This window comes from Pungitius pungitius, chromosome 20, assembly GCF_949316345.1.
Source record: "Pungitius pungitius chromosome 20, fPunPun2.1, whole genome shotgun sequence".
Lineage (NCBI taxonomy): Eukaryota > Metazoa > Chordata > Actinopteri > Perciformes > Gasterosteidae > Pungitius > Pungitius pungitius.
In genome coordinates, this window is record NC_084919.1 from 3,738,161 (window position 1) to 3,759,813 (window position 21,653).

Sequence of the window (21,653 nt, forward strand, 5' to 3'; positions counted from 1 at the left end):
TGAACGCAGATATATCACGTGTGGCAGAAAACATTTCTAAGAAAAAACATTTGTTTTGAAAGAACAATTGTCTCACCATTCCATGTGTATTTCTTAATGCATATTCAATATCAATTATTCAACCCAGTATAAAATATATATATACTTTTTTTATTCAAGCTCTGCTTTGTAAGGACTGAGTGTGAGGAAATAACTTTACTGAAATAAAGCTGTTTTTTTATCTTTAAAAATAGCACAGAAAGCAATATCATGGACTGCGGCAACCTCGGCAGAAGGTTCTGTTGTCGAAGAGTGAAAAGGAGGCTTTTGTCAACACGTAACACAAAAGAGCCGTTTTTAAAATATTGTGCCGTTTTTATTTTTGTGTAAAAATCACACAGCTGCTAGTTGACTCTGCAGAGATACAGTACATCCATGCAGTTAAACATCTAGGATCCCACAGCCAGGAGAGAAGAAATTAAATAGAATATTCTTTCGCTGTTAGTCAGCAATTAATGCAAATGTACATATGGGTTCAAAAGTGTGTATCATTTACAATATACAGCGCAGCTCTGGGAGCACATAGCATTCAAAATCCCACCAAAGACTTTGCGATTGCTCCTGTCTGCCTGGATCGCCTTTTGGGTTGAAGATGAATGGGGGAGGTCTTGTGCTAGCAAACCTAGCGGTTTTAAATGGTGTTAGTTCCAGGTCTGGAGACTACAGACACACACACACACAGAGTACATCATCATACTCAACAGCAGAACAAAAGAAGGCAACCCTTGATACAACAAGGAAGTCAGCCGCCGTGGAAACCTGAACGCCAGTCGGGGGGGTAAGGCTTTAGTAGAGGATGGATCCTTCACATTCACACGCACGCACGCGCACACACGCACACACACGCAGGAAGCTCTGGAGACAAAACATTTATAAATAATAATTAACCAAACAAGACCGGATCTTTCGGGGTACTGGCGCAAATAAAACTCAAGTGTACAGAGGACAAAACTTGAATGGTTAATTATCATCTGTTGAAATTGAAATAAAGCAGAAGGATGCAACGTAAGAAATAGAAATAAGAGGAGGAGAGGGGGGGTGGGGGGGGTCAAAGTGCAGTTGGGTCATTCAGGTCTCCCGTTCAGCTGACTGGTCTCGGACTATAATCCTGTTAAACTTCATCTACGACCAGCAAGAGTTGCATCTTGCAGATTTGCGATGCTGTCGTGATAAGACACTGCTCTGGAGTTCCCTCTTCCTGGGGAGGGGGGGAGGGGGGGGGCAAGAATGAAACCACAAACATACAGAAAATGGTGTTCTGGAAGATAAAGAGTACACGGTTAGCACAGTTGCTACCATCGTAGCACAAACAGAAGTAACGTTGGTCTGAGATGTGCTTGCATAGAGCCGACTGCCTGATTGGGGGGAAAAATAGGAATCTTCAACCTTTATCAACGCTGATCTGCCCCATTAGCTTGGATCTGTGCACGTGTTTGCTGATGGGGGGGGGATTCAAAGATTTCTCTCCGATGAGCAGCACAATCCTTCATGGACGCTGCATCCTGCCTTCTAGCAGCCAGATTAGCTTCAAACCCTTCAAGTCTGTTTCGATGAATGCCAGGCGAAGGTAAAAAAGACAATGAGGTGTTTAAAAGAAAGCAGAGATGTTGATGCACTGTTTGTAAATGACTCGAGAGAAAAAGGAGGTTGCTTCTCTCTTAAAAAACAAACAAAAAAACAACAGAAAAACGTAGCAGTGACAGAACAGAGCGATAGTTCAGTCATTTGGCATTAAAAAAAAAAAAACACATTCAGTCACATCAAACCTTGGACAGTTATACATACTGAGGAAAAAAAAAAAAAGATTCTTTCACCACATAATGTCATTAAAATACACACACACACACACACATATATATATATATATATATATACACTTCAAGGGGCAGTAACAAGAGTGGGCTGAATTCAAATTCAAATTTTAAAAAAAATAAAAAGCCTTCACCATGATTTGGCCACTTAAAGCCTCACAAAAACACCAATACGTCCTGTTCAGAAGAAGCCCGTATGTTTAATGGAAAGACCGAACCCACCAAACCCAAGTCAAAAAAGGTACATTTTACATTCCTTGCTCAGTGTCAGATGTTTATTCCTCATGTAGAACTTCTCATTTTTTCAAAACCTCTAAAGTGTGTAGTAGCATGTAACAGTGATCGATTTGTTGGCAAGATTATTTGAAATAATAATAAACTCAAAGATATATATATAGTTTTTAAACAAAGACAGGTTGATGAGTGAACTTCAGAGTTGTAGTTTTAAACTTTGGATAGAGCCTGGTTAGCATTTTCCCCGTGCTTCCAGTCTTTATGCTAAGCTAAGCATGTGACCACATACAAGATTGATATGGATCTTCTCAAACTATGAAAGAAAGCCAAAAAGTGTACTTCACAAAAGGTCCTCAACTGCTTCTTTAAATCTGCCTGATTTGAAGAGGAGTTTGGTGCCGCAGTCTTTACACATCGGTGCTAGATTCAAGCAAGTCAATAAACAGGAACACAATTACACACGGTCTCACTCTCTCACACACACACTCATGACGGACACACTCCTACTTTCCTCATCAGACACTAGCAGTTTGTCTTGAGACAGCAGTCACAGTCGGAGCGCCTTGTCCGACGCCCCACGCCGCCTCTTCAGTCACTGTCGTCCTCACGCTTACTTCTCTTTAGCCAAAATCCAAAAAGTGCCAGTGTGTATAGTCTCCTCCTCCCCCCCCGCCCCCTCCTCCACCCTCGCGGTGAGACGGTGCTCTCGGGTCCTTCTGGGTTTTTATCGTGAATTAAGTGTGTGATTGAGCGCAAGAGTTTTAACGGAGCCTCCAGGCAAATGGTGGGAGGAGGAGGAGGAGAAGGAGGAGGAGAGAGGGATGGGGGGGGGGGGGGGGGGGGGGGGGGGAGAGTCCCGCCCAGGGCCACAGCGTTGCTTCACTACAGCAGTTTACTCTTGGTTAAAGGTGAGAGAAAGGTCTGAGCTGCTCCAGCTGGACCTCCAGGGATATCCTCTCTTCAAGCAGGTCCTGGAAAACGACAAACGGGGATCATTTTTTTTCCCCCACCAGCAGGGAAAAGTCAGAAAGCAACTATTTGAATCCTGCATACCTTCAGCTGTTGTTGCAGTTCACTGTTAAGTCGTGCCAACACTGTGTTTGTCTCCTTGTTTCTTCTGATCGAAGCTTGAATGGCCTTTTTGTCCTTTCCTACAGACCTGAGAACGAACACACACACACGTTTCTTCACCAAAATACACCCCAAAATTAATTTTAACAAGAACCTGTTGTCCAACCAACCAAGTTCTTTACCTGGGGATGGACGGCTGAGTGGCCAGGACCGCAGCTATGACGCTTGATTTCTGCGGACCATGTTGCTCGTCCTCTGGTCGAAGCTCGTCTTCAGATTTCAACCTTCGCCTCACGGGCTTTGGAGGAGGCGCAAGTGGACCAGACCCAGAAGCTTTAACCTGATGGGGGGGGGGGGGGTTAAACAAATCAAATCAAATGATTGTCAACGATGTTATGCTTAATTTCCAATGAAAACTGTAGTGTTTCCTGCAACCGTTACTCATTGTGACCCGTGGAACATTAATAGAAAGTAGGGCCGTCAATAGATAGATTGTATTAATCCTGATTATAATTACATTATAATACAATTAGTTGTTGCCTAGCAGCCAACTTCGCCTCTGTTTTACATCCAATGCAAAAAGCTCTCTCCATCTTTATATACCCTCTCTCCAATATAACTTTAACTATGACTTCAGCGAGCGGCGGTTTCAGGGGTCAAACTTAAATGCGTTATACTTTATGCCACAATAATGTCAGATCAACGCGTTCATTTAGACAACCCTATTTAAAATATTTTCATAATAATGACCTAAGACAAGGTAAGACAAGCATCTTCAATGCACTTCGTAAATACTATTCAGATGTGTTGTAAACTACTCAGTTCATTCACATCTTGGTGTTGGCTTACAGAGTTGACAGTAGATGAGACTCTCTCGTCTGCTTGGCCGTCACTCTTGACTGTTCTTAAAGGGCCGGCTCCTTCCGACGACTTCTCCACCTGACGACAAACCCCCCCCCCCCAAAATAAACATCATGCTTGTCTGTGAACTTGAGATTTTTTTTGGGGGTCTGTTATAATAGAAAAGGCCATTTATTTTATGTGGCCATTTATTTTATTAGAAATGCTAAATTTCATTCATTTGTGGACGTTGTTAATAATAAATGGCAGCATCATAGCAATTTTCTGAATAAAACAATAGATAATATTGTTTGGTAAATATAAGGTTATGTCAGTAAACTGCTGATTTCATCACGTTTCATCAAGAACAAGAAGGCACCGGCCAATGTGCCTTCAACAAGTTCGGAACAAGAAGAGGTTCAGGTAACAAGACAACGTACCTGGCCGGGCTCACTGTGCACATCGACCTCCGGGAGGCTGGAAGGCTGTTCGGACGCAGCGAAGGCCTGAAACTGACTGAAGTCTGCAAAGTTGGGCTGCTGGGGAATCTGGTGGGGCGAGGTGGTGGCGTTGGTAAGCACAGCAGCGCCCCCTGGTGTGCCTTCAGCCTCCGCCCGATGCCCAGTGTGCGGTGCCGATGTCTGGATTGAAGGGAGAGGGGAGTAGTGTGAAGGCCACCGTATTGTCAAAAGGACCCTTGAAGCGAGGGTGTGTTTTAAGATGGCGTTTTCTTGCTCTTTCCGCCCGTCTTACCTGTGTGGGTAGCGGTCTAGGGGGGACAGCGGGCGGGTAGGCTATCGTAGAGGATGGTGGTTGTCCTGCAACAGCTGTGGCAGCAAAGGTGCGGTTCATGTCCAGGGACGAGGAGCGAGAGTGAGAGGGGTGGGGGCGGGGTGGAGGTGGAGGCGGGGCAACCACCTTCAGAGCCTCTGGAGACGTTCCCGACTGAGACCTGAAGATGATCATTTGTGTTTTTAGACATTTGCACTTTATTTCAAATATTGTTTATCCAAGCAAGTGGACAGATGCCCCCCCCAAAAATAAATAAATGTTAGAGTTAGTGTTTCGGAGTGGGTCTTGAAGGCTGTGGCATGGTTCTGCGTCTGCGTCTTTTCTGTTGTGTCGATGGACTCATTTTAATTCATGGTTCTAAAAGGGTTGCACGTGTTGCAAAGCAATTCACCGCCGTGGAGTAACGGCCTAGAGAGTGACGTCTTTGTGTGTGGAAGTTTGTTTATTTGTCCCATATTTTCCTCCAAACAGACGTTTGCCGGTCGATGAATTGGAGGCCGTCTGCGCATCCTTATAGTCCGCCCATGACGGGTAGTATAAGTGGTCATATTTTTGTATTTCTTCCGACAAAAGCTCTTCAATCTAATTCACTCTCACTTCAAAAATAGTCCTTTTCAAAAGATAGATTCAAAAAGTAAAGACATGTCCTCAATGACGGTCGGACAAAAGACAACCACATAAAGCCTGTAAATAAAGGACATAAGCAAACTGAAATGGCGTGCGAGCCACTGACCTTTGTCTTGTAGTTGGCTCCTGGTCAGAGGAGTCTGAACTGCTGTAACCATCACCTTCATTGCAGAGACACACAAGAAAAGAAAAGATGTTATGGTGTGTTAGTTCTAATCCCAGAGTGAGCAAAACATTTAACAGTTTCCATTAACAATGAGTAAATGTACTCACTTTGGTCGAGGAGTTAAATATGCTAAAAACGGTTCTTATGGATTATAAAATAAAATACCAGTCCTTCTGCATTTCTTGAAAAGGTTATACGAAGCCTTTTGAGTGTTCCGCAGGGGGCTACTAGACATTTCTTCAGATGATGTCACTTGAGTCGGGCATCACAAGTGGAAAATAACTCTTAAAAACAAAAACCTGATGGACGTCATCAGAACGAAGTGAGCTTATCAAACCTCTGTTGCTCACTACTCCTCACTGCTTAAAGTTACAACGTCCCACTGAGGGGCCTGTGATGGGGTTGCATTGTGGTTAACGTAGGCAACAGGTCCCAAACTGGGAGTCAGTTAACCCTTTGGAGTTCTCTTTCAAACCTGCATTCTCCGACTCAGCAGCCCACCCTTTACTCACCTACAGGGTTGGCAGCTACGAACTTCATGGACGCGGGTGGGTTTGTTTCTTCGGACAGTTCCGGAGGTTTAGCCTGCAGAGGACTGGTCGGGTGGTTGTGGTCTGAAGGATTGAGCAGTAACAAGGTAACAAGTGTTGAGTCGATTGTTCATTGGTGACAAAAATAACTAAAACAGGCGTTTATTGACGTTAGTTTCTATTTAGCCAAAAAACATTTATTGATCAAATCCTATGCAAGCCATTCAAATAGTTGGATTCTTACAACTCTAACATGCGCTGGTAATTCTTCTGATGGCATATTGACTCTAACTCCCAGTCACAGGTTACACTTAAAAGCTTGTGCTACAACAAGCAGTGGAAAGTTGTCTCACCACTGCCAGTCCTCTTCAGCTCCATCTCCTGCATGTGGATCTTACTGGGGGTCATCCGGATGGGGACCGGGTGGACGATAGCCGTGTCCTGAAGGAAAGATATGTTGGGTTCAGGAGGTGAGGAAGGAAGATTCACAGAGTTTCTTTAGAGATATGTTTGTAGTCCACAACACTATTGTCCTTTACTTTGTCAGGCCATGCCTCCATTTTTTAATCAGCTTGACACACAGGAGATCAAATGACACAAAGTAAAGACTCAACCCCATAATTTATTAAATAATGATGTGTTTAAGGCTTTTCATTTTAAACTGCCAGTGTGCCAACATTTTCTGAATAGTCTAATTGGAACATCATTGAGGTTCAAGAGGTATTGTCCTTCTACTATTCATTCATATTCATGAGCAACTTAATGGTGTAAGAAAGAGAAATTCTGCCTCCGGACATGGACACTGGAAGTGTAAAAGACAAAGCAACACAACAATTTGAGTACTTACAACGTTTGACAACATATGGCAGTGTTATTTGTCACATTATGCAAACGCAGTGGTGTTTGGTGGATGTCACTGTAGAAAAAACAGGTAATGTCCAATAGAGGCTAAGCCATCCAAAATCACCACACATACTGGCCAGATTGCACTTTGAAAGGGTGTCATGCACAGAGAGAAAGATAAATGGCTATAATGTAGGTTATGATGATAAATGTGGATAGATCATATTTTGATTTCATATTTTAGGTTAAGACAAAAATTGTTTAATCACTTGCTTCTGATACTGTGCGGCCATGAGTCTGATGTAGGTGCTTATTACACAAACACCCTCCACAATCCAGGGGATGAACCCGGATTTCTTGATCATACATTTTTTCTTTTAATGTCATTGTTTGACCCTTTATCAATATCGTCTTAGTTCATGCCATCAAAGCATACAGAATTGAAGTGGAAAGGCAGAAAGAGAGGAAGAGAGCGCTTGTGGAGATCCAGAGGGAGTTAATGTTGGTGCATTAATGGTGAAACCATGCATACTAAGTGATTGACTTACAGGGTCAGCTGGTGCAATGTTAGAGTCAAATTGGGTCAGAGTTTGTGAGCTGGAGGAACGCTCGCTAAACGTCTCCCACTGCTGCAGGAAACAGACAGACAGTGAGAAAAAACACGTCAGTCAGCCAGTGCAGTGACATCACACATTTACATCATCAGCCTGAGCCGCTAGGGTCACACGTCAACATCACAGCCAGAGGGCGAGGCGATGAAACGTTGGAAACAACAGACGTTCATACGGGACGGCAGGTTAACGCCACGGTACAGGAAGTGAGAGAAAAGGTGCTGAATGATCAGCAATTCAATTTGATGATAAAGAGGATGATGTAGCAGTAAAATCAAGATGGATGGGTATTAAAACAAAAAAAAAAGAAAAAAGCCCCCAATTAACCCAGCACAATTAATGATGAATCAAATGCAAACACAGCAAAAGCAAACAAACACGGCGATCCTGTGTGAGGATACAACGAGGAAACTTTGTGAGTGTGCTGTGTGTCGTGTTGGGAACCTCGTTGCTCTGGTTCATCTCTGGCCAGGCCTGGTTGAGTGAAGGCATAGAGGGGGACTTGCTGGGCGTGACCTCCACCGGGGAGCCCGAGTATCCGACGTCAGCAGTCTGCTCCGAGCCCTCTGAATTTACAGAAAGCACTCAGTAAAGACTAAAACATTGAGAATATAAACAGAGAATTGCCACTGGAAATTGTTTTACTTTATTCTACACGGGGTGAAATGGACAATTATCTGTATTTACACAGAAAGAGCATACACTTATTTCCATTTTCTTTAAAACAGGCCACTAATGCAATGTGATTCAAGAAAATCGAAATGAACTAGCTGGATTGCCGTATTCTGTGCAGGCCAGAACACAAACATGGCTAAAAACATTTACATGAACCTTGACATGCAGAGTGCTATAATTCAATTTAAATACAATTTAAAACCTTATCTCAATGGCAACCAGTTAAATACAAATCTTGTTTCGGCAAGCTAATGAGAGGATGTGACATTGAAAAGAAGCAGATGCTCCCTAAAAAGGAAAGTCTATGGATGACTTGCTGTAATTTAGGTCGAGCACACTGCAGTACTGTAAACAGACGTGTTGTGCGAGTAAGTGAGAGAGAGAGAAAGAGAGAGAGAGAGGCCGTGCACCTGCTGAGTCATCCAGGTCAATCAGCTTTGGCATCAGGCTCTCTGGCAGCTTCTCTGGGAGGTCGTAGCCATTCTTTCTGGCTACAACCAGGTGGAAGGCAGCGCAGAACTCGTCTAGGGTCAGTGCTCCGTCTTTATCAAAGTCTGACAGCTCCCTTCAACACAAACACACACACATATTAAACTGTAGTCTAGCTACAGAAGAGATTTTCTCCAAACAGATTAGTTTAAGACATATTTTGATTGTTTAAGTAGAACAAAGCCAGAATTTAGCTTTCTACAGATTCTTATTTATCAGAAAATTACTTTTTTTTTTTCCTTCTTCCTATTAGATTATTGAACACACTACACTTCAAGTTAAATCCATTGTTAGTTGAAGTTTAGACATCTGCAGATGGTGATTGGCAGAACAGTGAAGACTCACCAAATATGTGACAACTCTAAAATTGGTAGTTTGGATTTGGTGAAGAATTCTTTTGCGGCGGAACCTAAAATCCAAACGTCACAGATGATTAAAACAATCGACTCCTCTCTGTGTGTGTGTGTGTGTGTGTGTGTGTGTGTGTGTGTGTGTGTGTGTGTGTGTGTGTGTGTGTGTAATTATGCATCTTTCCTACCAGGTATGAAGCCGCCGAGGTCTGGCTGAATGGTTTTGAACTGGTTAATATAATACTGTCTTTGCTCGTCTGTGATCTTCCAGGGGTCGTCGTAGCCGCTGGACTGCCGCTGGATCTCGTTGGTCATCGCTGCCGAGGCCACCGTTCGTATCGTTGTGCTTTCCTACGGGAGATCAGACGGGACATTTACATTCGCCTCTGCATGACGTGAGAAGATGGGACGCAGCCATCGAGACGCATGGCCGGCTACGTAGCTCGTCCCAGTGAGGAGGCTCGTATCGGTAAGACGCAGCGCTGCAGCTGGCCACCGCTGCTCGGCTCATTTTCTGTGAACGGTGTAGCATTAAAACACGGCCAGTGAGTCTGCTACTGGCCTACCGTAGCTACGGCAACGGGACAAACGTAAACCCCCGCGGTCTGACCATCACGGTAAGTAACCTGGCGGTCAGAGCAGTGGTTTAATTTGTGCATTGGTTTACTGTATATATTTTATTGATTTAAAAACCTCTGGCAATAAACCTTTGTCAGAGCTTCATTCTGATTAAGCACAACATTAGCGTGGACCTGTATGTGACCATGGGCAGTTTTGCTAGTGCCTGGCTGTGGTGTAATCCCCTTTCTGACCAGAGATTTTGACTATGTGAACTCAATTCTCATCAATGTAATGTTTAGTTAATGTGGCATGGCAAAAGGAGCTGAGGACAGACAGACCCCATTATCAGATCACAGCCATTAATGACAATTTGAAAAATAAGCTAACAAACTAAAAAACAGCACGATGCATGTCTAAAATCAGGCACTGAAGTTTTTCCCTTTGCATGAGCAAAGTCAAACAAGTTGCTTGAGTTTTAGTCTGCTTACTCAGGCATTTGAAACCCTAACATAAACACTTTGGCTTGCAAACATTCCATATTTGTCCAATGGACATTTCCATCCGATTAAACGCGGTTGACCACGTTTGGCCTCCTGATGAGCATAGCCTCAGACAACATTGGGTCATTTTCAGAATATATGGATAACTTAAGGCATTAACGCCATGACAATATGTAAGCTTATTTTTCCCAGTTAGGTTATTCCCAAACAGTGAGGGACTTGCTTGTCAACAGAATAATTTAAAACTAAATAGCTTTAGGGACATGTATGTCTGACCAGCCCATGGACTGAGGTACAGACACGTAACTCTGCCCTACCTGGACTGACGAGGGATGCATTCCTGGGATGGATGGCGGGGTGTCTGCTGTAAAACTGACCCAACTTTCCTGACCTGGAGCCGGGGGCGAGTGGGACGGCCACATTCCCTCACCGGGTGCTGGGCCTGGAAGGACGAAGAGAGGAAACCATACATTTACATCTCGTGACGGACCAATAGATGTACACAGAGAGTTATTAAGAAAAGACGACGAACGCAAACCATTGACAAATCAATACGTTGTTGCAGCTCTCGGGAGGATTATTGTCAAACCGTTGCTCTTTATAATATCTCCATTACATTTTGTGCTGATGAAGGTTTGGTACAGGTTGTGCTCCTTTGTTCTAATGACTAACTGACACGCTCAGCAAACATCATTTATGTACAAGCTTAAAACACCAGGAAGTAACAAAAGTACAACTATTATTTTCAGAATAATCTCCTCTCTAAAAATGGTAAAAAAAGATCAGTTTCTCAGTCAAAGGGTTACAACTTAAAATGTCACAATTTGCCTGACCAACAGTCCAAAACCCAAAAGCTATTTAGTTTAACATGACATTGAAAAATAACAGGAATTGTGAGACACTGGAGACACAAGACTAAGTAATGAATCCACCTCCAAATAATCATCATCATCATCATCATTATCACCAGCTTGCCCTCAGCAGCAGATGTTACCTGCTTGTGGTTCTCTGAAGTGCGTCCACACAGCTCCGGCTGGAGCCACCACCGCCTGTCTGTCTGTGGCTCCTCCACTGGGCTGCCGCTGGTGCTTCCTCCACGAGGGAGGGGAGGTGGGAGGAGACTGGTGAGGGGAGACCACGGGGGACGTCGGTTCGGGCTGCTCACACACACACACATAGATACAGTCAATCGTAGGAAATGAGGCATATAGTTAAAGACACTGTTTCGGTAAACACCTGAAACAACTGCAGATGGAATGAGAATAAACATCTCCAGTCCAGACATGAAGTCTTCTAGAAATCGGAATGTGGCACACAGGGAGGAAACAGAAGCTCTCTATGCAGAAGTTCTGCCATAACTGTTGTACTGCGGTTTCATGTTTATCAGTGTTGACTTTCAGATCCCATCTCACACTAACACATCCTGAACATGCGACATCCGAGCTAATAAATGCTGCTTCAGGGCGTTTATCTTCTGCTTATCACAGACAAATAATTTTTTTTACATTTCACAATTGCAAGTTCGAAAAACTTAATTTTACGTAATTTGAACTTCTCAATGGCGTACAGGAAACAACATTTGGCCAGTTGCACATCTCTGTAAGAGGTGTTTATAATGTATATAGATAAAGACCATTTTCTAATGCAATTATTGCCAGACTATCGAAAAACAAATACAAGTTCACATCATAACGTCAACCCTAAGCCTGCCCCAATACATTAATTTATTATAAACAGACATTATGCAACGAATGGCAGTATTTAACTACAGGATGCAATAAATGACCAACCTGCGGTTCTATGCTGGGTGCAAGGGGCTGGATGACCTCGTGGCCAGGAAGTGAAGTGGATGATGGGGGTCCTTTCTTGCTCTGGAAACCCCTGCCTGGTGGGCGGGGCATCGCTGCAGCGGCAGAGGTCGGGTACAGCCCCTGAGCGTCTGAGTCCTGGTACAGAGCCGCGTGCCTCGCCTCTGCCTCGTTCTTCCCCACCACGAACCTGGGCAACGGCAGGTCTTTGACTGGTGAGACAGAAATCCATTCACGGGATTAGAGGAAACAGTGGCTTTATTTACAGGCCGCTGTGATGCACTAAACGGGACGACGCCATCAGTTTCGGTGTCTGCCCAGCGAGTGGTTTTATTATTTACTGATTCCACTTTCCTTTACCTGCCGCATGTGCTTTTACTATGATTGTACAATCAAATGAAAAAAGAGGAAACAGATCCACTGCTTCTCCAAAATAGTTCTGGTCCATTGATGCTATTCTTGCTGCAGTAAACTGCGCCTGCGTCTCTTGAATGGATTTGCATACTCTTACTGGTGGTTATAGACCAACTTTCTATTCAATATTTAAACTAAATTCTGTGCTTGATTTAAACTTACTGTATTTACTTCTGAGACCTCTTTAAGAGTGAAAAGAAAGTCCAAAAACATCCTCAAATCCAATGACATCAGGTTGTACATTCTGGCCATTTTCCTTTGGGAAAAGTGAGCACCATGTATTTCCTTATATTCAATCAAAATAAAAAATGATTTAAGCAACTTCATGTTGCAATATTTCCAGCCAAACAAGTGACTCCACTCAGCAGGTGACTATGACATCTACCCTTTGGTATTTTTTTTGTGCGCTCACGCAAAGTACAAACCAAATATTACCATTTTGAAGTTAAACCCTTCAGGGCTTTGGCTAAAGACTCAAATTAGTAAGAAAACAAATAGAAAGCTTGTATGGCCAAGCAGCTGAAATCACAAATATCTGGCTACTACCAAATTCCGTGCAGAATTGACTTTGTATCAAATCATTACGGATTACATCTTCATTTTGACAAACAATTTTTTTTATTGTTATGTGATGGAATTAAGCCCATCATTTACAGTTAATTAAGACAGGCTATATTCCTTAAGACTTCAGTTTGAAGACTTCTATACTTTGCATCCTGTCCCATGACCTCATCAAGATCATTAAGCTAGAATTTATGAAACCAGATTTTGACTGCCCTATACAAAAAGCTTTTGATTCCAGTGTCCCTGGCACGTTTTATTTGATGGTACTTGGTGGGCATTTGCTCTGGCGCGTGAGAGCAGGTCTTGAAGAAAGATCAAAAGTTCAATTCATTGGCGGACTCACCCGAGTTGAGGCTTTCCACCCTCAGGGGCAGACCGGACTGTGCAACGGCAATAAGTTTAAGAGCGATGTAGAACTGACTCCGCCCGAAGTGACCCAGCCGAGTGGCTCCACACAGCTCCGTGATCTAAACCAACACACACAAAAGAACGAGGAGGAACGCTTAGCAACATGAAAGAGTTAAATGGGAAATTAAACAATACATAAGAATCATTCAGTTTGCTTCGACGAGATGGTAAATTCTTTCTTCTTCTCAGTGGTCAAAAGCCACACTGTCACTACTTGATGTATAGTACCAAAGTTCTTATGTTAATGGGCTGTAGTTTCTGCAACAAGTAACAGGACAAACACAAGCAACAGCCTCACATCTAAAAAAAAAGTATAACAGAAATCATGCAAGGTGTTGGGGGTCACGTGATTAATATGTGGGCACCAGGAATCTGTGGATGATAACACAGTTAGAACTCAAAACATTAAGGAGAGTCTTTCAGTGCCCAGAGGCACAACATCCACGCCCGCCACAGCTGACTGATCAAACTTTGCTGACAAAGGATTTATTCTCAGCTTGTCTGGAAACAAAAGCACCAGTCACTTTCCTCCGCCTGTTACAGCGTGACACTGTAGCTGTACGTGTCTGATTGGCCCCTACAGTGCACATTTTGAAAGTAATGATTACAACACTGCCCAATTCTTCCAGCACACAGCTCCCCTTGTTGACCTTGAGAAGGGATTGAGACTCAATCTACAAATATTGGCCCTGCTGCAAAAACCTGGAGTTACAGACACACACACAAAAAAAACAGAATGGAGCAGCTGCATTTGAGACGGCTGCTCACAACTCAGTTAACAAAGCAGAAGCCGTGTGGGATGGCATCAAGGTTGATGTGACTAACATTACTTGACTATGACATGCAGCAAAAACATCAGTGGGTTAAAATCTGTGCATAGGCAGTTTTAAAAGGACACACTAAATAAGGTATTATTCAAGAACGTGTGTGGTATAGCGATTATGAATACCATTGACATGTAGACACTGACATGTGGGGGGGGGGCTGTTTTACCCTCACGTCGGCCCAAGCGGGTAGCGAACCAAGTAACAGATTTCAATAAGAGCGAGGAGACAGGGAGGAGTGGGGAGCAATCCGAGGACACGGTTACGTACACGGGGCGCCGTGCCATACGTGCCCGTGGTGCGAAACTCGGAGAGCGGACACGTAAGCGTGTGTTACACGAATAAGATGTCCATATGAGACGGAACGTCCAGCTGGAGTAAATGATGTGAGTCGGCTGCCCACTTTCTCGGGCTACGGGCTAACATTAGCCAGAAGAAGGTGTGTCTATGCGCAGCCTTGCTAACTGCCACGGACAACCGTAGAGCTCAACCGGAAGACGTGTCATCTCGGACCGTCCGGGTAACTTCGTCAACAAAAAATAATAATAATAATAAAAAAGGTTAACGTCACCAGGACCCCCCGCCCCCGCTCTGGTGATGACACTTAAATAAAAAATAAAAAACTGGCACACGCGAACGCTAGCTTACCTGCAGGACAACTTCGCTGGGTAGCTGGGCCGCCCGGAAAAGGTCAAGAACTCTCCCGTTGGAAGCCACTTTTTTGGTGTTGTCCGTGTCGCAGTAGATGAACAGATCCGAGTAATATTTCTGCTCGACATCAGTAAGCGTTAGACTTTCCATCGTGGTGCCAGCGGACCCCCTGAAATCCAGACTACTTGGCCGATGATTAGCCCTTAGCCAATGGCTAGGGCAGGATCCACAAATGGGCGAGACTTGGGAGATCCCAACTTAGCTAGCGTTACGGCACGAGCTAGGTTAGCCGAAATAATGTTATCAACGCGCCGTGTCGACTTGTTGTCGCCTCGTCCTACTCTCTGTAACATAAACTCTAATACTAGCCGTTGATAGCGACAGCTGGTCAACGCTCAGATATTCAAACAATGAATGTTTTCATACAGTTAATTACTTCGTTAACTTGTTGGGCCAGCCGAGGCAAATAGCCAACAGCTGGCTAGCAGTACGGCGAGCTAACGGCTACCTTGAATCAAAATCAGTGGCACTAACGTTAAGCTAACTAGCGAGTCGCAAAGTGCGTCCACTTAGTCAGCCTGGACTTCTCCTGCGTGTATCTCACGTTGTGGCCGTTCTTCGCCCTTCGATCCGCTGTGCGATGGCTTGTCCGCGTCTCGCTGCAAACAGATTCCTCAGCGGGGCCGTTAGAAGTAAAGTTTCTTGGTCTTTGGGGTCCTTCCTGTAGTAATCTTAGCCGCCATTCCTACCACCAGTGTCAAGCCTGCTTAAGTAACACTTCCGGTAGGGGTTTTCAAATTAAAACACCGGTTGACCGCTCATTCATTACACATTTAATCCCCAAATTCCCAGATATGAACATATCTTAATCTTGTGTAATTTGTAAATCGTTTGAATAAACAATGATTCAATGATGGGTTTTACAATTTGTTGACATTTTTCTACCTCAGCCACCGACTTCTGGGATACAGTCCAAAGGTAAATGCACAGCATCCCAAAAGATGTGCGATTGGATTAAGCTCTGGTCACCGTGGAGGCCATTGGTGTACAGTCAAGTCATGGTCATGACAACAGATTGAGATGAATTGACCTAGTGACTTCGCAGGGGAAACAGGCTCAGCAGGTATTCCTGTTGTCCCCTGCGAAGCCCTCGAAGGGGCCCCGGCAAGTGGTCATATAAGGTACATAAACCCTAGTGTTCTGGATCATAAAATCTAGTTACATTGATATGAGTATAGGATTTTACTCAAAATGCACATTCTTCTTCTTGAAGTACCCAGTAGAAGATGGCTACACTGTGGTTGACAGGGATGTACATGGTAACAATGCAAATTCAGGCTGTGAAAGTTAAAATATGCTCAATTGGTACTAAGGGGCCCGACAGGTGCCAAGAAATATAACCCACATATTACAGCAGCAGATTTATACGGAACTGAACAGAACAGCAACACTTTTCCAATCCGTCAATCATCTTTTGTTCATTCAGGGCCGGGTTCACAACATGCTCAGCATGCTCAACGAGGTATTCCAGCCCTTTATGGGGGCCCTTCAAGGGGCCTGACAAGGTATATAATCACAGATCACACAAGATTATACCCTCTAATTGTGAATACCCACACTTAAGAATGACTGAACATCACTAAATCTGAATTCATTACAGAAAGGATTTATGCTTTATAGCTAGCTGGGATTGCTAATCTAATAATTTCCTTACTTAACATCATCTGCCATGGTCATGTTGAAGCTTGTACTGATGAACAGAATTTAACATTGTGTTATACATCGACCCATTGACGAGGAAAATGGTGAAAGTCAGCATATTTTAATATCTTTGTTTATGATATACATGAAAACAACATTGAAACCAAATACACAAATGTGTTCAATTCAATGAGACGTATTGTAACGGGGAGCTAACAAAAAACATATGATTACATTTATTTAGGGCTTAGATGAAATTAGAGGGATTTGACATTGCAGATAAATTTGCCAAAAGCGCATTAAACAAAAAAGCTATTGATATTTTAGAAATTTGTTTTAGAATGTCAGAAAAAAAACACATTGCCGCAAGACATTTTAATTAATTACATCGGTCTGAGGAATGAGTGACAGAGGTGAATGTGGAAAGAATGTGTTATTTTTTGTAGTGTAAGGTCAGGACATAAGGGAATTAAATATTTTGAATGGAGTTGTTTGAACAACCAAAGAAACTTTTCTGTGGAGTCAGGATTTTCATTTTGTCATAATGACATGATGTTGCATACCACAGTTCAGTCGGTTGTGACATGCAGCTTAAAAGCATGGTTTGTCGTCCACCATTGTTTAGGATAAAGCAGTGGTTCTCAACTGGTCTGGCTCCAGGAACCACCATCACCCCTTAATGACAAATCGAGGAACATTCTCAACATCTCAAATTTATTCAAAATCAAGTTCATAAGCTGAATTTTATATTCAGGATGTTTAATTATCCTAAAAACCCAATGTCTCCCCCATATCAGAATGGTTTGACCCAACCTGGCACACGCTGCTGAAAACATGGACGGACGAGCTGGCAAAAAAACGACGCTCCGCTGCATTAAAAAAGTCCCTTGAAATTTTTATTTTCCCATGCAAAGGCCCGCGACCCACTAAAAATGGGTCCGCGACCCACTAGTGGGTTGCGACCCACCAGTTGAGAATCACTGGGATAAAGGATTTGGTGTAGGCGAGGTTTCCCAGCTGACCCTGAACGCAGCAGCAGCAGCCTCCACCGGAGCAGATTCCCCCAGACAGCCGCCCGTCACCTCATTAGAATCAAGACGAATCAAAAGGTAAACATGTTAATGTTGGCGCACTATTTTAACTGGTTGTGTGTTTTTACTTTGACGGCGTCGTTTCGTACACCGGCCCAGCTGTCGGAGACTCCTCTCCTCCCTCGGTGGGGTCATTTGTTGGAAGCTAATGTTACCGGCGAGCTCGTTTCTGCGGGTCATTTGCGTACTTTACATTGCGCCTGTAGTTCAGTAAGACATCTTCTGAATTGTGACCATCAATCCGCACCCAGCAACGACCGCGCACCCCTAGAGATGAATGAATTAAAACGGGGGGGAGGGGGGGGGATTGAGCTCCGGGGTGGCTAGCTGTAGCTAATCCACTCATTTCCGCATTCTCGCGCGCCCGCCCTGCTGAAGCTTGTTCCGTTTGATCCTCGTGATGTTCTTCTTCTCTTCTTGAAGGTGCGCCACGCGCCACACGCGCGTCCCGCATATTCCTGAATTAAAGTTGCAATTTCACTTATTGTTTTTCTGTAAGAAGAGTCGCTTAGTTCCAAATTCCTTCTGGTCAATCTGTTGAAATATGAATTGCTTTTCTAATAATCAAATATTATACGGTGATAGTCAAAATTATCATTTTTTTAATTTCCTAAGTAACTTTCCTCTAATTGATAATTGGGCCTAGTCCCCATGCTAACCTTAATTCCAATTTAATTAAGAAATCAAATGATAACTTCCCATCATCATAGTTCGTCATGGCGGCCCATGTCAGTGAAGGAAGTGCTTTTGTCTTAAAATTTTAAAAACCGTGAAATTTGTAGATGTAAGGATAAGCCGAGTCATTTAAAAGATTTAATATCAAAAAGGCGCAGTTAAAATGACTCATTCGTTTACTAAAATGACTCTTTTGATTTGCCTTTGTCTCTCTTCCAGCAATAGAGAGGCGTGTATTGGGCTTAATGGCTCACATCCTACTGCAGATTAATTTCAAGCTAAAAAGTTCATCTAAGTGCGTTGATTTTATTTGTCACCTGACGTTGTTTTTCCCTCTTCAGCCACAATGAATATTTCTCATGAAATCGGACTCCTGGTGCAGGAGATTCAGCGACTCGGCAGTAAAAGTGAGTCCGTGCAATGATTCTGTGATGGAGGAGGATTTGTTTGATCTTCACGTGCTTCGGTGAAGCGGAATAGTTTTAAAGCACATTGAATAAACCACAGACCAACAATGCAGCAATGTGACGTCGATCGGTATAGTTCCAGCTCACTGCTCTGGTGCAAAGACAAACACACCAGCCTTAAGCTATTTGTGTTTCGTAACTCTCCGACAATGTTTTTAATGTGCTTTCTTTGGCGCTAGCGCTGCATTCTTTCAGATTTTTAATTGAAATCCGGAAATGTGAAGTTCCGGCTTCTCGATATGTAAACATTTGCAGCTTTCGTGTGTTTTGTATTGTAAATTAAATTGAATCTGGGTTTTGAATTTGCTCTATCAATGCGTCTCTTAATCCAGGTGCCGATGGTCAGACCAAAGTGAAGTTCGGCGTCCTGTTTAACGACGACCAGTGTGCCAACATCTTCGAGGCGCTGGTGGGCACCCTGAGGGCCGCCAAGAAAAGAAAGGTGATCAACTTCCAAGGGGAGTTGCTGCTGCAGGGCGTCCATGATGACGTCGATATCGTCCTGCTCTAGGACCGAGGGGCAAAGTTTGTACCGGACGGTCTTCTAGCGACTCACCGAATCCTCTGTAATACCGATCTCCTGCCGTTTACCGGCTTCTCGCTGAGCTTCTGTCATTTTTCTTAATGTGCGGGGCTCAGCGTTTTTGAATTTAAAACGTATTGACTAAACCATTTTAGATTAGACCGTACGTAGGACCCAGCTGGCTTGTCTGCATATGATTTCATTTGATTACCCTTTAGCCAAACGGTCTCAAGTCTTTTCGAGAATGCTCGAGGTTTTCAAGGACTGAAAAACCGCCACATTCCTGGTTTCAGGGTCTGAAATGCGACTTTTAAGACCATAAACGCACAAATCAGGAATGTTATAATCTCTGTAAAATAGATCTTTGGGGGGGGGGGGGTTTAAGGTGGCTATCACAATAAAATGCCTCCTAATTGTGTCAGGGGGGGAAGGACAAACGGAACAAGATACTTTGACAGACTTCAAAGTATCTAGTTTGTACGTGTTTTCTTCTTCTTCTTCATTTGAACAGCCTCATGTGGCCATTTGAGTACAGACATATTCAAACTACAAATCATATCATTTGGTTTTCAGTTGAACTTAGTGCTTTAGGTCTATGAGCTTTAAGACTATGCCAAGTATGTTTCCACCCACAATGTCACCAAAAGTCATTTCCATTTATTTTTTACATGAGACATTTCTACTACCTCTTGTGGACTTTCTAAAAAATACCTTTATTAGACCAGTGCTTTAGGAAATACAATTTCTTGATAGAAATTACAAAGAAAAGTGCATTTCAAGAAAGACTTTTCCACGTTTTTGTATTTGATGCAATCTACTTGAGTAGTTTTTATTCCATCTTTTTACATGTGGTGAAAAGTGAATCTTCTCTGATAAGACATACACTAAAACTTGCCTTTTGTAAGAAACGTGATCGATGAGCAAACGGCGAATGTATTTCTTGTGCAATTTATATTTGCGTATAATAACGGTGATTGGTGCCAGATGCAAAAAAATAATAATTTGATTCTCAGGACCAAATTGACAGAAACCAAAATATGTTTAAAAAGTGTCCTCTAGCTTAAGTGATGTGTCTTACTTGTGACACAAGATGTACATTTATAGATGTTTAAATTACCACTTGTCTGTACTGTAGGTCAAATGATACTTGCAGGTCAGGCGTGATCACTTTGGTTGGTTTCTACAAGCACTCTGAACTTATAGAGGCCCAAAGTAGTTAAAATGAACTACATCATATGAACAAATAGAAACAAAATATTAAAACATGATTTTGTGAAATAGTTTTTTTTAATTTTATTTCGTAGTTTCACTGTTGGACAGTGATGATCCGCTGTAGTGGATACAGCCGTGTGTTTGGCTGTTCAATCATTCAGACCAAAGATAAACAGCCAATCACTTACCCGGCGCTCCTCTTTCTCGTCTGGGATTATCGCCTGAAACGCCAACAATGTCCAATTGTTTTTTTTTGCCTGAATGTACCATTTTATGCTTTGCAGTCGTTCTGCTCACTTGCATAATGTCACGGTTTTATTGAAACCGCTTTTGGGCCTCCTGAGACCGCGCCTCATCTGCAAGTTTTATGAGAACCATTTCACACTCCCTGCTGTGTCGCTTCAACCAACCTCCCCATTTATGCTCAGGTTCTGGCTGTTTTTGTTTGAGCTTTACTTGAATGATGTGTTTTTTTTTTTTTTTTTCTTTTTCTTTTCTGAACCCAATAGGATGTTATGCTCTTAACAACGTCATGGATCAACAAGTTGTCTAAATGAGGAAAACCGAATGAGCTCAATTCTATGCTGATTATGAATGAAGCTGAAATGTAATCGAGAGTACAGAACAATGCAGACCGAGTAGAAGTCTGAAAGGTCGTGGAAATATCGGAGGACGGAGCGAGGAAGGAAGCCGCTGCTTGCATCACCGTCGAGTTATCCTGCTGCGTGTTGCTCTGGCGTGGGCTGAATGCAAATGACCTCACAAGTTAACACTTACCAAGTAGGGAAAGTTGTGATCAGACGAGTGCTAATACCTCAAGCCATTTCTGTGAACTTGTGGGCTGCCTGCAGGATGCGTTCATGTGCGTTCATTACTGTCTTTTTGTATTTGCAATAACGCGTTAAGTAAAAAAAACAAAAGGTTTCTGTCGCGATGGGATAAACAGGAATAAAATCTTTACAATTTGAAACCTTGAACCTGTTTTGTGGTGACTTATTCTAAAACCTGATGTATTTATCTTTTTTTTTTTCACTGTGTTTTCGTCATTGTTTTGTCTCTTTGCAGTCATTTTGTGTTTGTTTAATTCATAGTCATGAGTCTTGTGATATCTATCAATGGTGTACTCTGGAGTGGATTTGGGTAAATTGAAATGCCATTGACTGTTACACAGGCTCT

General features: G+C 43.1%; 2 protein-coding genes across 3 annotated transcripts; one reads left to right on the plus strand and one right to left on the minus strand.

The window, feature by feature from the left end:
* Positions 1-221: 221 nt before the first annotated feature.
* On the minus strand, positions 222-15,569 carry reps1 (RALBP1 associated Eps domain containing 1). 2 transcript variants are annotated; one of them, XM_037449913.2, is made up of 19 exons: positions 14,806-15,569; positions 13,269-13,392; positions 11,930-12,159; positions 11,134-11,296; positions 10,457-10,581; positions 9,267-9,429; positions 9,074-9,137; positions 8,650-8,804; positions 8,009-8,130; positions 7,502-7,582; positions 6,464-6,551; positions 6,093-6,194; positions 5,521-5,575; positions 4,749-4,947; positions 4,436-4,636; positions 4,005-4,094; positions 3,338-3,495; positions 3,138-3,243; positions 223-3,055 (listed from the first exon to the last, which is right to left on the minus strand). In XM_037449913.2, the coding sequence occupies exons 1-19, from the start codon at positions 14,956-14,958 to the stop codon at positions 2,987-2,989; spliced, it is 2,448 nt and encodes an 815-aa protein (XP_037305810.2). In that variant the 5' UTR covers positions 14,959-15,569; the 3' UTR covers positions 223-2,986. The 2 variants fall into 2 exon arrangements, with proteins under 2 accessions (XP_037305811.2, XP_037305810.2); XM_037449914.2 differs by lacking the exon at positions 7,502-7,582 and having other exon boundaries at positions 222-3,055.
* A 1,634-nt stretch (positions 15,570-17,203) lies between these two features.
* Positions 17,204-21,454, plus strand: abracl (ABRA C-terminal like). Its single transcript, XM_062559489.1, has 4 exons — positions 17,204-17,618; positions 18,617-18,682; positions 19,075-19,267; positions 20,987-21,454. The coding sequence occupies exons 2-3, from the start codon at positions 18,622-18,624 to the stop codon at positions 19,251-19,253; spliced, it is 240 nt and encodes a 79-aa protein (XP_062415473.1). The 5' UTR covers positions 17,204-17,618; positions 18,617-18,621; the 3' UTR covers positions 19,254-19,267; positions 20,987-21,454.
* Positions 21,455-21,653: the final 199 nt, after the last annotated feature.